Source organism: Bison bison, unplaced genomic scaffold (assembly GCF_000754665.1).
Source record: "Bison bison bison isolate TAMUID 2011002044 unplaced genomic scaffold, Bison_UMD1.0 scf7180017864518, whole genome shotgun sequence".
Taxonomy (NCBI): domain Eukaryota; kingdom Metazoa; phylum Chordata; class Mammalia; order Artiodactyla; family Bovidae; genus Bison; species Bison bison.
Genome location: NW_011495071.1, coordinates 10,856,964 through 10,872,622, shown reverse-complemented (window position 1 = coordinate 10,872,622; position 15,659 = coordinate 10,856,964). Strand labels below are relative to the sequence as shown.

The 15,659-nt window shown below is 48.6% G+C and overlaps 1 protein-coding gene across 2 annotated transcripts in view; it reads right to left on the bottom strand.

The window, feature by feature from the left end:
• Window positions 1-15,659, bottom strand: part of SORL1 (sortilin-related receptor, L(DLR class) A repeats containing) — a 171,234-nt gene that overhangs the window by 146,678 nt on the left and 8,897 nt on the right. For both annotated transcript variants that reach the window (XM_010830503.1, XM_010830500.1), the window contains exon 2: window positions 6,387-6,503. In XM_010830503.1, coding sequence (XP_010828805.1) covers window positions 6,387-6,503 — 117 coding nt within the window. The remainder of the gene's footprint in view (window positions 1-6,386; window positions 6,504-15,659) is intronic.

Below are 15,659 nucleotides of genomic sequence, written 5' to 3'. Positions count from 1 at the left end.
ACTTCTAGCCCCAGCATCCCCTAAATGGAAAATGCACTCCGAGTCACCTTCTCAGAGACACCAGTGTAATAATAAATTCATATCAGGGCAGCATTTTTCAGTAACAATACTCTTTTGTATGAGCTTCCTAGGTGGCTCAGTGGGTAAAGAATCCACCTGCAATGCAAAAGACAAAGGGGACGCAGATTTGATCCCTGGGTCAAGAAGATCACCTGGAAGAGGGCATGACAACCCACTCCAGTATTATTCCCAGAGAATCCCATGCACACAAGAGCCTGACAGTCTACAGTTCATGCGGTTGCAGAGTCAGACGCACCTGAAGCCACTGAGCATGCACACATGCACACTTTTTTGTATGCGTCATCTCTCTGCATCTTTAAAAACCCTGTTGAATGAGTCTCTTTCCTGCCCTCCATGGACTTGGAACATAGCAGGTGCTCAGGGAAGATTTCTGGAATAAATAAGCATCATTATAAACCACAGCATGAGTAAACACACGTGCTCCATAAATGAACAAGAGTGAAATGAATGGATCCTTAAGTGACCGAGAGAACGACTACTTCCTTATATAGGAGATAACAGAATCTAAGACTCCAAGAAATGAACCATGAGTCCAAGGTCAAGCTGCTTGAAAGTGACAAAACCAGGACAGGTTCCTTCCGGCCCAAGTCCCACTGACTTTCCACGCTCACAAGTCAGCCTTCTGGGTGAACGTCCTCCTCTGTCTCTCTGCTCAACAGAAAGAAAGGCACCAAAGCTACAGCCCAGGCAGTGGAAGGAACGCTGGATGGAGGGAGAAACACTACCTTGAACAAAACACAGGGCCTTCCCTGGATTCCCCAACACACCTCCCACTGGTGGTAGAGGTGCAACCACCCTCCGACCAAAACGCCCCTCCTTAACATTCTGGTCTGTAAGCAAACCACATCCCTTTGGGCTTATACTAAACAGAAGTTACGACTGGGAATGCAAGGGTCCTTGCTATGCCTGCGGCTCTCAAACTGCTCATCAACCTTCCTTTCTCCAGGCTAACCAATTCCAACATGGTATTTTGATCCTATGCTCACAATTCTCATTCCTATTTGATCAAAGAATCAATAGGGCAAATGCAAGCTCGGGGCCATGCACAGCTATCCGCCTTCCTCCCAGAAGAAGGACCTGGAAGGACCTCCACCAGTTGTTCCGATAAGAAGACCAAGCAGGTTGATGGCCTCATAGCATCCACACTGCACCCCCGCTGCTACATTCTGGGTCGGGGGTCTTTTCCTCGTGGCAGCCCTAGCCTGCTGCCTGGCTCACTGCCCACAGTGAACTCCAGGTGTTGTAGGGCAAACTGCCCAGGCTCACTCACCTTGTGCTTCTACAGTCGGTTTTGCATCCAAACACAGGTTTCTGCCCTAATTCATCCTCTCTGGCCTTGAAGGGACACAATTCCCTAAGAATTAAAGCGAGGAAGGATTTTTTCTTTTCCAATTGAAGTATAGTTGATCTACAGTATTATACTAGTTTCGGGTGGACAACATCAGTTCAGTTCAGTTCAGTGGCTCAGTCGTGTCCGACTCTTTGTGACCCCATGAATTGCAGCACGCCAGGCCTCCCTGTCCATCACCATCTCCCGGAGTTCACTCAAACTCACATCCATCGAGTCTGTGATGCTATCCAGCCATCTGTCATCCCCTTTTCCTCCTGCCCCCAATCCCTCCCAGCATCAGGGTCTTTTCAAATGAGTCAGTTCTTCACAACAGATGGCTAAAGTATTGGAGCTTCAGCTTCAGCATCAGTCCTTCCAGTCAATATTCAGTGTTGATTTCATTTAGGATTGACTAGTTGGATCTCCTTGCAGTCCAAGGTACTCTCAAGAGTCTTCTCCAACACCACAGTTCAAAAGCATCAATTCTTTGGCGCTCAGCCTTCTTCACAGTCCAACTCTCACATCCATACATGACTACTGGAAAGACTACAGCCTTGACTACACCAATCTTTGTTGGCAAAGTAATGTCTCTGCTCTTCAATATGCTATCTAGGTTGGTCATAACATTTCTTCCAAGAAGTGTCTTAATTTCATGGCTGCAATCACCATCCACAGTGATTTTGCAGCCCAAAAAAATAAAGTCTGACACTGTTTCCACTGTTTCCCCATCTATTTCCCATGAAGTGATGGGACCAGATACCATGATCTTAGTTTTCTGAATATTGAGCTTTAAGCCAACGTTTTCACTCTCCTCTTTTACTTTCATCAAGAGGCTTTTTAGTTCCTCTTCACTTTCTGCCATAAGGGTGGTGTCATCTGCATATCTGAGGTTATTGATATTTCTCCCGGCAATCTTGATTCCAGCTTGTGTTTCTTCCAGCCCAGCATTTCTCATGATGTCCTCTGCATAGAAGTTAAATAAGCAGGGTGACAATATACAGCCTTGACGTACTCCTTTTCCTATTTGGAACCAGTCTGTTGTTCCATGTCCAATTCTAACTGTTGCTTCCTGACCTGCATATAGGTTTCTCAAGAGGCAGGTCAGGTGGTCTGGTATTCCCATCTCTTTCAGAATTTCCCACAGTTAGTGATTCCATATTTTTACAGATTATATTCCATGTAAAGTTATTACAAAATAATGGCTACATTTCCGTGTGCTGGACAATATACCTTTGTGGCTTTTTTACTTTATATATAGTGGTCTGTATCTCTCAATTCCATAACTAGTTTCTAAACTGCCAAAAGTTGCTAGTTAAATCAGTCTTACCTATAAAGATGGTCCTTTGAGGTGAACTTTTTAAAATTATTTCTCCTGTACATCCAAACTATATAATAAAAAGGAGGAGTAGGGGTAAGAGAAGAGTGGAAAAGGGAAGGGGAGGGGAAGAAGGGTTAAAACATCCAGAAAACATCTCCATGTCTGGTGCCGTTCTAAGTACTTGATACCAGTGCTTCTCCAACATGCCTACAATCCACCCCGCAGGACACAGGTCAAAATGCAAACCTCAGATTCAGGAAGTCCCAGGGTGAGAATTGAGATTCTGCATTTCCAACCACCCTCCAGAAAATCCCCATGCTGCCGGTCAGCATACCACCCTTTGGGGAGCTAGATGTCACAAGGACGAAATCACAAGATTTCTCATTGATGGATGAGAAAACCAAGGGGAAGTGAAGGGTTTGGTTGAAGGTCAGACAGCTGATGAATGGTAGAGGATTCAAACCCACGCGCTCAGTTCCCAGAGCAGGGGCTCAGCTAGACACCGGCTCCCACAGGCTACCAAGTTCTGCGCTGTGGGCAAGTGAAGGTCCTGCTCCCCGGCCAGCCCCCGGGGGCAGCAGCTGCAATGCCACACAACTCTGGGTACAAGGGCAGTGATCCCCACCATTCCTGATGCCTGTGCCGGGTGATTCTGATCTTCTAGCGGACAATATCTCTGGAAACTTCTTTGGTCAAATTATGTGGCAACTGGGGGTTATTTGGTAAAATAGGTCAGAAGAATGCAGAAAAGAGAGGCAGGGACGATCAAGAAAAACACCACCTACGGTTTTCTTTCATCTCCAGACTTATCAACGGAAAAGAAGGGTCCTGCAGGAGCCATGCTTCACGGAATCACTGGCCACAAGTTCCCAGGATATTATTTTGTTTTTTTCTGCTTAAGAGCAAATATTCTGGGATTCCAACTTCCAGATCATCCCTTTTTTATACACTGAATATGTATGAGTTGGCCATTCTCCAACACTCCCACTGCTCCTGATCTGTATACATCCTTTACCTTCTGGACGCTGATGGGGCCCTGGGAACCATGCTTCCAGTCTTCAGAGAAAATTTAGATTGTTACTACTCTGGCACCACCTACTCCTGCCTGTGAGTCAGAATTTATTTTTGAATTAACTTTTCACATCAGACCATCTCAGTTTCATCTGCCAATTCTTTAATGCAGCTGATATACTGATGAGAGAAATCTCTGCCATCCTGATTTATTATCTCCAAGCATGAAGTTTCCTTCCCACTTAATCTTAGCGTACACTTCATTCCAGAATAGGTTCTTGTTTCAAATGTTCAATCAGTCCTTAGTAAGAATCACCCAAATATTTAGGCAGAGTGAGAAATAGGTTCGGATGCTCTTGACACTAAGTCATGTCCGACTCTTCTGCAACTCCATGGACTGGAGCCCTTGAGGCTCCCTCTGTCCGTAGGATTTCCCAGGCAAGGACACTGAGTGGGTTGACATTCCCTTCTCCCTTAGGTTTGGATAGACTGGCAATGTATGTAGGGTGACCCTTCTTCCTGGTTCATCCATGACTGAGGAGGGGCCCAGGATGTAGGTCTTTCAGTGCTAAAGCCAATGCTGGTCACCCTGGCTACATTATATTCTCACACATTAAATACATGATCAGGTCGTAGCCCCAACCCTCCCACACACATGCTAAGGGACCCCATGCAAATCACTGAATGCCTCTGGGCTCCTGTTTGTCCAGCAAAACAGTAGAAAGATAGGTCTTCACCTATCTTAACAGAAATACTCTCTGGACAAAGAATTCTTAAAATAAACACCCTAAGGAGGATTTCTCAACACAGTAGGCCAGAGAGCTGCTGCCTGTGCTTAAAAGAGATGCCGCTGGATGGTGACCGTGCTGAACACAGCAGGCTAAAACTCTCTCGGGCCAACTGGCATCGATACACTGCAGTCTGTGCTTGCCAACCCTGATCAAATCTATAACTGGGCCAACCTCACAGCCCCGGACAAGCTCAGCCCTGCCCCACATCACTGCACCCAGACCAGCTGTCAGCTGCAGTGGCTTCCCACTACCACTGCTGGGCACCCACCCTGAGCCCAGTCACACATGGTTATGGCCAGTCCTTGGTCTGCCCTCTCCATCTGTGGCTGCCCCTACCTGAGCCACTGGAAAACAGTCCCTGGGGCACCTCTGGTCCCCGACCCTGGAGCACATCAAACCCAGATGGTGGACACAGAGCGAGGGGCCCCTCAGAGACCAAATCCAGGCTCCAGAATTACAAGCATGTCCGCTGGGCTGATGGGACAGGGCTAGCAAACTCTTCAGGAGTTTTTCCCTGGCCTGAGTGCAGAGTGACCCAAGCTCCACAGTGGGGTTTTCTGTCCACAGCCTCACCCTGTGGCCACATCAGACCCTGACCTGAGGTAGGCCCTGTTTCTCTTCCCCACAAGTGGTGGGGGTGGAGGTGGGCAGGGGTGTCTGGAGCGGGGGCTACAGACTGCGGACCCAAGGGCTCACTCTGGACCTCATATATGTTTTACTTGGCCCACACAGGGTTTATAAAAACTACCCGTCAGCTGCCAACTTGTAAGACTCAGCAGTTTCTAGTAAAGATCCCCACCTCTGGAAAAAAAAAAAAACACCTCACCTCTGAATTTCTCTCGAAAAATCAGATCCAGCCGCATGGCAACCAGAGCTGAGAGCTGATAACAACAGCCCAGAAGCTCCAAGTCCCTCCCACTTTCCAGAGTCTCTCGTAAACTGAGACCAAGAAGCAAGCATCCATCACCACGCACCATGTTCAAATCAACACAGGAGACTGTTTCTTGAACCTGCATCTCTATAGAAAGTGGGAGAACGAAATAATATCCCAGAAGGTTGCAGACTCCAAGAATAACGGAAGAGACCCTTCTTCCTCTTGGAGGTAAAGGGTGGTGTAAGCCTGGGGGCAGCTTCACCCCTGACCCTTACCTACAAGGCCCCTATAACAGGTCTTTGCGTGTGTGTTCCTTGGTCTAAAGTCTTCAAAGCACCTAGATGATTAAACATCATAAAGAGCCAACTGTGGAAATTAAAAGGATGAGCAATTCAGATTGAAGGACTCGCCCAACTGTAATGAGTTAGCAGAAATCAGCACAAGGAAAGACCAATTCGATTCCACCGGGCTCAGTTGCGATGGGCAGCTTTGCCCAGGAACACACTTCTGGCATTCTGCTGGGCAGATGCACGATCCAGATCACACCCTTGCTGTTGTTGTTGTTGTTTAGTTACTAAGTCGTATTTGACTCTTTGTGACCCCATGTACTGTAGCACCCAGGATCCTCTCTGCATGGGATTCTCCAGGCAAGAATACTGGAGTGGTTGCATCTCCTTCTCCAGCAGATCTTCCCCACCAAGGAATCAAACCCAGGTCTCCTGCATGGGCAGGCAGACTCTTACTGCTGAGCCACCTGGGAAGCCCCCAAGCACACCCTACCATTCCACAGAAGTCACCACACATCACATGGGTCTCACTGCAACCCTGAGTGCAGCATGCTGTGTTCAGCAAATTAGGGTTATATATGATTTTCCAGATTTCTCAATTACTTGATATTTTGCCTGGCATGATAATAACCCCAGTGGAGGTGAAACAGGCACCCTGGCACCTCAGAGGGACCGCCAGAGCAGCAATACTCACGTCACTGCTCTTGGGCTTCGCCAGCGCCAGGCTGTCCCGGGCCAAGGCCACGATGACATTGCTCTTCTCGCCGGCCCAGTGGACCACCATCTGATTGTGGGAATCATTGAGACTAACCTGAAAGAGATCAAACCAACACAGGAATTAGGACCCAGGATGAGTGACGGCCATCACCATTCTGACTCTCAGGACTTCCCTGGTGGTCCAAACAATCACTCCTAAAGGAAATCCACCCTGAATATTCACGGGAAGGACCGATGCTGAAGTTGACGCTTCAATACTTTGGCCACCTGACGCAAAGAGCCAACTCACTGGAAAAGACCCTGATGCTGGGAAACATGGAAGGCAGGAAGACAAGGGAATGACAGAGGACGAGATGGTTGGATGGCATCACTGACTCTAAGGACATGAGTTTGAGCTAACTCCAGGAGATGGCAGAGGACAGGGAAGCCTGGCGTGCTGCAGTCCACAGGGTCACAGAGTTGGACATGACCTAGTGATTGAACAAATAAAAGAAACAATGGTTTAGACTCTATGTTTCCACAGCAAGGGGTACAGATTCAATCCCTGGTCAGGGCCCTAAGATCCTGCAAGCCACACGGCACGGCCAATACAGAAAAGGAAAAAAAACAATAATAATAAAGCAAGACTCTCTCTCCCTAACTGTAACTCAGAAATGCCTAAGATGCTTACAACTGGAGCATGGGGCCAGGATGGCCTGTATTTCCCCCTCTGCTGACTCCACCAGATTCACTTTCCGAAGAAGAAACACTAGTCCTCTGCTATTTGATATTAGCCAGATTGCAAAAAAAAATATCATCTTCTCAGGCTCTCATTGGCATAACTAATAACTTGGGTTATTTTTGTCCTTTATGAAATCAATCTCTGGTTCCTCCCATCCTTACTCCACACGTGGGACATGCACTTGTCAGATTTGAAACCAAAACACTGAAGCACCTTCCTCATTTAAAAAAGGGCACAAGCCAGAAAGACCACATGCTTGCCAACCCCCGTCCATACTGGTTCTCTCTGGCCTACAGGTGATGTTGCTTATCCTTAGCTTGTAACAAGGAAGAACAAAGGAAAAACATCAGCTTTATTTAGTTATGAAGTATTCCAAGCAAGGAAATATCTTCCAGGACTCCACAGAAATGACCTTTGGCTTATTGCAAACAGTAGTTTCCAGGCTTCTGGATCTTATAAACCAGTAAAATGCAGATGAACTAGGCAGGCCAGCAGAGGGCTGGTTGGCCACCTCTATTTGGCCAGGTAAGGAAAAAACAAACCAGCCACTGTGCCAAGGGCATGGCTGGCTGGTCTCTGAATCTCCTGAGGACACAGCAGACTGTTGCCCAGGGTTTACGATGGGGCGTGGAGCCCACACGGCCCCGTTTTCCCTCCGTACCCACAGAATGCATTTAGGACCCCAGAGTCCCAGAGAAGAATGGGGCCATAGGACAGAAGGAGCCCGAACCCCCAAGGAGAAGTTCCTCCGCTCATCTTGAACTCCTAATCACGAAATGCATTCACCCCACTGAGCTCCTGGGACTCACCTATTATGTGGCCACCCCTCACCCAAGCAACAAGCTACCATCTAGAATCACTGTCATAGTTCAAAGCAAGGACGTTTTAACACTGAAAACTGAGGACAGACTCTCAGAACCAAGAACAGTTTTTTTATGAGAGGCTTTGCTTTATGGAAAGCTAACTCCATTCCTCTTATTTTTCCCATTTCACCCGTCACTGATGGACAGTTCAAGGGCTGGCATTCTGGCACACCATTTCACCCCTTTCGGGTGGGAACAGCCAACTGATGACCATACTCACAAAAATTCTGAGAGCTGGTGTGAACATTCAGGACAAACCCCCAAAATCCAGAGCAGGAGCAATGCCTGGGAGAAGCCTATTCCACCAGCCCCTTCAACCGTGGCTTGTCTCGGGCACATGGAAGAGACTAACCTTCTGGACCCCAAGGGGTCTCTATACAGTCCACCTGCACGCTTCCCCACCCCCCTCTCCACCTCCTGGACTGATGCAAAGGACACACTCGAGCTGATGGGCCCTCCCAGCTGTCTTCCCATCAAGGGTCTGAGCAGAAAACCCTCCACTCCCCTCCCCCCACCACCCAGAGGGGCCTTCTCCTTTACCTTCCTCCTCCCCCCAACCCCACCGCCCACTCAAGATGCTCTCAGGAGTCCCAAGGGAGAAGGGAAACACCTGTGTCACCAACTTGGCTGACGGAACAACAAAGGAGCTAATCCTTCACCGCCCTGCTTCAGCTCTTAAACACCTGCATCTAATTTGATCCAGGATCCAGGCTCTTGGAAAATAGGTGAAATGAGGCCTCTTTAAAGGAAAAGGTTTTTTTCTTTTAAGGAAAATACATCATTCCAAAACATTCCTTCTGACTTCCAGGGAGGTAAGTCCAGGCAAACATCGGCAGAGATGTGCAAAGAAAAAAAGAGAAATAAGTAAATTACTTAGCTTAGGGTATGCAAGGGCGAAAGCAACTAAGGGAATCACCCCCAGCCACAGAGGCCTTCTCCCAGCCCACCCTCTCCCCCTCTCTCCTGCCGGCCCTCACCTCTGGGAAGAATCTGTAAGCATCTACAGATCAGAAGAAGCCCACCAGCGCAGGAGCCCAGGAATCTGGGCTAAAGGCCTTCTCCCTCCAAAACGTCCTCACCCTTAGAACCAGAGGGGAATAAATAGATGATTTATGCAAACATCAGTACGATCAAGGATTTGGAGCCTGAAAAAAATCACTAAGTTCATCCAGGGTCTGGCATAAGAAAGCCCAGCAATGCTGCACTGGGGGCAACCTCCTAACAGCCCCTCAGGCAGGTTCCTAAGCAAATAACGCTCAGAACAGGTTACAAAGCCTACGGTGATCAGAGCGGGCTCGAGGTCTGAGCACAACTTACTCAAGTCTTTCTGCTCGGGGGACATGAGATTTACGGGGCCCCTGAACCAATCCTAGGAGAGGTGAAGGGGTAAGAGCAGCACAAAGGGGGCACCTGAACATCCAAGGGCTTTCTGACAAAGGAAGCTGAGAAGGCGAGCTTGCTGAAACACCTTTAAAAAAAAAGAAAAGATTTTATTAAATGTCCCTTTCATTCCTAACAGCAGACTGTAAAAGGGCAGCACAGTGGAGAGAAAAAAAAATCTCAGGCAAGGAACAGCTTGTCCGAGGGCCACCAGACAACTCACACGAACAGCCCAGTGCCTTCCCTCGGCTAGACGTCAGCATGGGCACCTCCTGGTCAGACGAGTAACTCTCCAGGGAGCCGCCGGCCTGGCTGAGGCTGACCCCACCGCACCCCACGTGCATATTCCCCCAGCAAAGAGCAGAGTCAGCTGCGGGAGTCCACCACCAGGCAGGCTGAGCATGTTTATTAAGGCAAAGACATCATGGTGCTCTCTGGTCTCGCTTTCCTCCTCTCCATTTCCCCTTGGCGTTCGTTCTCCCGGCTCCTCCCCAGAAAGGGAAGAGGTCAAAGCAAGCTGTCCATGAAAAGTGACCAGGCAACCAGAGGTCCACAGTAGCCCCTTCTCCTTCCCCTGTGATCATAGTACCCACAGGTGTCCAGGCTGGATCCCCCACTGTGTGGCTGGTTGCTGGCTTGCTGAGGTCCTTTTCCATCCCCAGGGACTTCCTCCTGGCCTCAGCCCCTGAGATTCCCCCATGCCCAACCCTCTGGGTGCAGCTGCAGGCTTCCCTACATCCCGCTCACTCCTCTCAGCCTTGCTCACTGGGTCCCACAGACCACATGAAGAAGGGTGGGCACACAGGGCCCCGGGGAGACGCTGATCTGGGAGGGAGTGAGGGCGAGTGGGAGGGTGGCTTTTCCAGAACGTAACCTTGATGAGCAGTCAGTTGTAACTACCACCCCGGGGCGTGAACAACCTTCCCTCTCCCATCTCCAGCTCACAGGGTATAGCTGGCGCTTGATAAATGAGCCACAATTAATTGGGGCCGTAAAAAGCAGCGGGGAGGGAGCCCTGCGCCTCCCCTCAGAAGGCGAACAGGGAAATCGCAAGCCACAGAGGTCTGGGCACAGAGGAACTGCCTCATGAACAACAAAGAGCATGGTGCGTGGGGTTCAGGCCTCTGCTAAGATCACAGGCAGGTCGTTAAGAGTCAAGATGGCCCCCGAGAGGTCTCCTGGTTCGGGATCCCACACCCAGAGAGCTGAAAATCAGCAATCCCAGAGAAACCCCTGACCTACTGATGCAGAACCCTCCGAGTGGAGTCTAGGAATTGGTATTTTTTAAAGACATACCCCTGGTGTCTCCAATGCAGCTTATTTCAGGAACAATGAATCTAGTTCATTCCCCTTTCTCTGGCAGAAACTGGGGCTTAAATGACAGTGGCTAGAAGGAGCGCTCTTTTTCTGCAGGTTTGTCTTTGGGTATCTTGCATGCATGCTCAGTCACTCAGTCATGTTTGACTCTTTGCGACCCTATGGGCTGTAGCTCGCCGGGCTTCTCTGTCCATGGGATTCTCCAGACAAGAATACTGGGGTGGGTTGCCATGCCCTTCTCCAAGGGATCTTCCCAACCCAGGGATCGAACCCACATCTACATCTCCTGCATTGGCAAGTGAGTTCTTTATCACTGCGCCACCTTGGGTATCTTGGATAGTTGTTAAAACTGTATGATCTACTGATATATGCCCCAACGTGGACAAACCTCAGAAACAATATGTTAACTGAAGGAAGCCAAACACAAAAGGTCACATATTACATGATCCCATTTATATAAAATATCCAGAACAGGTAAATCCATAGAGACAGCCTGGTGGTGGTTGCTAGGAGCTAGGGGGAGCAGGGAATAGGTAGTAGCTGTTTAACGGGGAAGAGGTTTTACTCTGGATGAAAATGGTTTGGAACCAGAGAGAGGTAGTGGCTGCACAGCACTGTGAATGGACAAAATGCCACCAAATTGAATCATTCCCTTTAAAATGGTTACTCTCACGTTACATGAATTTCATCTCCATTTTTTCAAAAGCCTCTGTCTATGACCTGCAAAGAACATCACACTTCTCAAGTGCTGATTCAATACCTAAGAGCTCCCACTCATAAGAAATGCTCCTTTCTTCTCATGTCAAGCCTTCATGCTACTGAAATATGCAGCTCAAGTGAGTCATAGAGGAGGCAGGCTGAGGAGTGGGTCTCTGGCCAAGGCAATCCTTCAAAATGCTGTCAGCGGCATCTGCAAAGCCACACCATCCTCGCAGGCCTGCTCCCTGCTCCCTGGTTCCTGGCTGGACAAATGGCCAGAGGCTCAGGACTAGCATCCACTTCCAAACTCACAACAATCATCTCAGTCTCCAGGCAGACCCGGATGCTCCAAAGAGGTTATGTGTTTTGCTTCATTATTCAGAGAGGGGGAAGACGCCGGGGCCGCCCAAGCCCCAGGCTCTGGCTTATTATAAATAGAAGGAGGATGAATAAACCGTATAAACTACTTGTTGTGTGAAGGCAGGGTTCACTTATATGCCCCAAGGCCCCAAAGGGACTAGGTATCCTTTGAGGCTCCTCAGTCACTTCTCACCTGTCAGTCCCCAGAACACTTCTGGAGGAAATCAGAGTGACAAGTCTGATGAGTAGTAAGACATTTACAATAAAACCCACCAAGATCTGTACAGTCATTGAGTCTTACTCAAAAAGACGGGGGCCCCTTAATGGAATAGCTCTGACACCGCCTTCATTCATTTCTTCCTCCATTACATCTCTCAAATAGGTCAAACGCGAAGATCAGGACGTCCCAGACACCCACGGCCAGTCGTCCTCACCACTCCTACACAGCTTCTTCCCAGAACACAGGACGAGGAGGACAAATAAGGCAGTCTGGCTCATTCCTCTGCCTCACCGGCAGTGAAATACACAGAAGCATTTTAAAAATTCTACAGTGAAGTATAAAGCAAATATCGTGTCCTTCAACTCCGAGGACAGAGGCAGCTGCTAAATCCTCGGACTGCAGGACAGGCCTGAGGAAACCAAAGGCAGACACCCGAGGTCCAAGAGTAACAAGGCTCCTCCAGCCGTCCGTGTGCGTGACCTAAATGCTGGTTATGCAAATCAGCCCTCCGTGTCCCCTTTCGAGACCGTGTCCCCACTATATTTAGTAAGCTCATTTTCCTCCCTGGACGCTCCACCTCAGAAGGAGAGCTGAAATCTAGTTTAATTGCTCCCTGCAGAGAAGCCCTATCCTGGCCTCTCATCTGACTTTTCTCAGTGATGCTTCAGCCAGAGAACTCATTAACTACTTCACTGATCAGCACGGGCTGCCCATTTCACAGACCAGGAAACAAAGGGAGAATGACCTCGAACTAAAAACTTAGCATTTCTCTATATCTCCTTAACTAGAGTCATGAGTGGTCTTTAGATTACTTATATGCCTCGTCCTGACTTACAGTATCAGTTCAAAGAGACTTTATTTCTGATAGATCTTTGGCAAGCAGAATCCACCCACTGTTGACCTCTACCTGCCACTCCCTCCTGGGGAAGCCCACTTTGTCATTTAGCAAATAGCCAGCTCTGCTGTTCTGGGAGGGCTCCCTGTAAAAAAAAAAGAACCTGTGAAAAATCTCTTTGTCATGAAAATAATCGCCCCTTAATTCACCAGCTGGCAAGTAAGAAAAAAAGAAAATATCCAGGCCAGAAGAAACCTCGGGGAACATGTAAACCATCTTCCACACCGTGCAGATGGGGTTAAACCCAAAGATTTAGAGCTGGGGTTTCCATCCATCTGCCTTAAAACTCGGGGGCAGAGAGCACTGAGAGCACAGCAAGCCCCTCACTGGCTGCTGGACACCTTGAGCCAGTGTTGGTCACTCAGTCGTGTCTGACTCTTTGCGACCCCCTGTAGCCTGCCAGGCTCCTCTGTCCATGGAATTCTCCAGGCAAGAATACTGGAGTGGGTTGCCATTCCTTTCTCCAGAGGATCTTCCAGACTTAGGAATTGAACTTGTGTCTCCTGCACTGCAGGTGGATTCTTCACCATCTGAGCCACCAGGGAAGCCCAGAACTAGGACCAGCCTTAAATTAGGATTCACCTCCGTAGGATGGTTCCAGAGTATCCCCTTTCCTTGACTCTCCTCTTCGGCTCTACGGCTTCACCATAAATAGCCCCCCACCTCATTCATTAAGTACTTATTGAGCACTTGCTGCATATCAGATACCACGAGAGGTGTTGAGAAAACAACAGACTTCTAGGTCTTGCCTTGTGGCTCTCAAATCATTAGGGGAAACAAACATTAAAGAGTTAATCTCATGAATAATGCTTACAGTTGTCAAATGGGTGGGGGGCATAACCAAGTGCAGGGTGCACTGAAGACAGGACCCCCAGTGGCACCAAAAGGATGAAGAGGAAGGAGTCCTGGCAAAGAGGGTGCGCAACAGAGAAGAGAGATTGAGAAACCGAGAGGAAGAACAGGGCGAAAGCCAAGGACTAGGGGGGACCCGCAACTTGACAAGTTTGAAAAGTTAAAAGAAAATTCATGGAGCCAGAAGAGCCAAGGAGAGGGTGGAATTATACGAGACCTCTTGGCTTTTAAAGGGGAACAAAAGAGACCGCAGCCACTGGACCCCTGGCTGAAAGCAAGGCCCTCCCTGGAACATTTACAAAAGGCAAAGACCGTAAAGTTGAGACAAATCAGAGACTTGGGTTTGAATCTTGGTCTCTACGATTGACCAGCTGTACAGCTCTGGGGACGTCCCTTTGCCTTCTGGAGCCTCAAGATACTCATCTGTGAAATGAGCAGAATAATAAGGCTGTAAGATGCGTGACACCACAGAGCCAGTGGAAAGTTATACTTTAAACCAGCCCCTCCATAACAGCAACAACCACACAATTCAGGGTCTCTACGACCGCCAGAAAGGCAGGGACATCCATCTGCCCACCAGCCCATCCACAGAAGGTGCCTGGGGATGCTTTTGCTTTCTTACCGAAGGAGGGAAAATTCACTGTATAGACATGAATTGGAGAAGCTCTGCAGGGCAAAAGGTATTCTTTGGCAAACTGCATTTCTTAGGGATGTCAAAACGTGGAAAGACAAACTTATGACAAAATAAAAATATGTGCTGTTTTTTTTAAATGTATGAATGCCTTTCATTAAGATTTAGTCTTTAACAGTGATCCTGCTACCAATCCTCCCTAGGAAAGAAAGAAAGGCTTCTTTTCATATTGCTAAAATAATAATAAGGCTTGCCTTACTAATTTTACAGGACAGCTTTAAGATTCAAATGAGATGATATCCATGAATATATTTCATAAACTTCGAAATGCTGAAACATGTCCTCTTGTTACCGGTATGGTCTTTATACCAAAATAAACCATTCTTCACAAAATGGCAACACATAGGCAATTAATGTGACATTGCAGGGGACATGGATTTGATTCCTGATCTGGGGAGATTGCATGTGCCGCGAGGCAACTAAGCCCGTGGGCCACAACTGCTGAGCCCGAGTACCCTAGAGCCTGTGCTCTGCAACGAGAAGCCAGTGCCACACAACTAGAGAGCGGCCCCGCTCGCCACAACTAGTGAGAGCCCTCTCACAGCAGCAAAGACTCAGCGCAGCCAGAAATAAAAATAATAAACCAATAAAATGTTTAAAAACTACTGTGCGCATGACCAGGTTTGGAACACTGAGGCCTAAGAGCGGGAAGCAATGACATACCTACCCTGATGAGACACTGCATGTCTGGATCAAGCTCAGAAGCCAAGCATGGCCAAGCCCTGCATTCCATCAGCCTTCCCCTCACTCCACGCATTCCAGCAGCCTTCCCCTCACTCCACACCTGAGATCCGCAACCTGCGGAAACCCAAGTTCCAGCTCCCAAAGCTCCAAGGAACCAACGCAGACATGACACTGATTTCTAGCACTTTCCTCGCCCCAAGAGTAAAGCATTTACATTACATGCCAGAACCAAATGCCTCAAGACCTCACCTCACGTGAATGCTAAGTCACTTCAGTCGTGACCAACTCTTTGCACTCCCATGGACTGTAGCCCACCAGGCTCCTCTGTCCATGGGATTCTCCAGGCAACGATACTAGACTGCGTTGCAGTGCCCTCCTCCAGGGGGTCTTCCCGGCCCAGGGATTGAACCCATGTCTCCTTCAGCTCCTGCATTGCAGGTGGATTCTTTACTGCTGAACCACCAGGAAAGCCTGACCTCACCTTGCTGCTGCTGCTACTGCTGCTAAGTCGCTTCAGTCGTGTCTGACTCTGTGCAACCCCATAGACGGCAGCCCACCAGGATCCCTG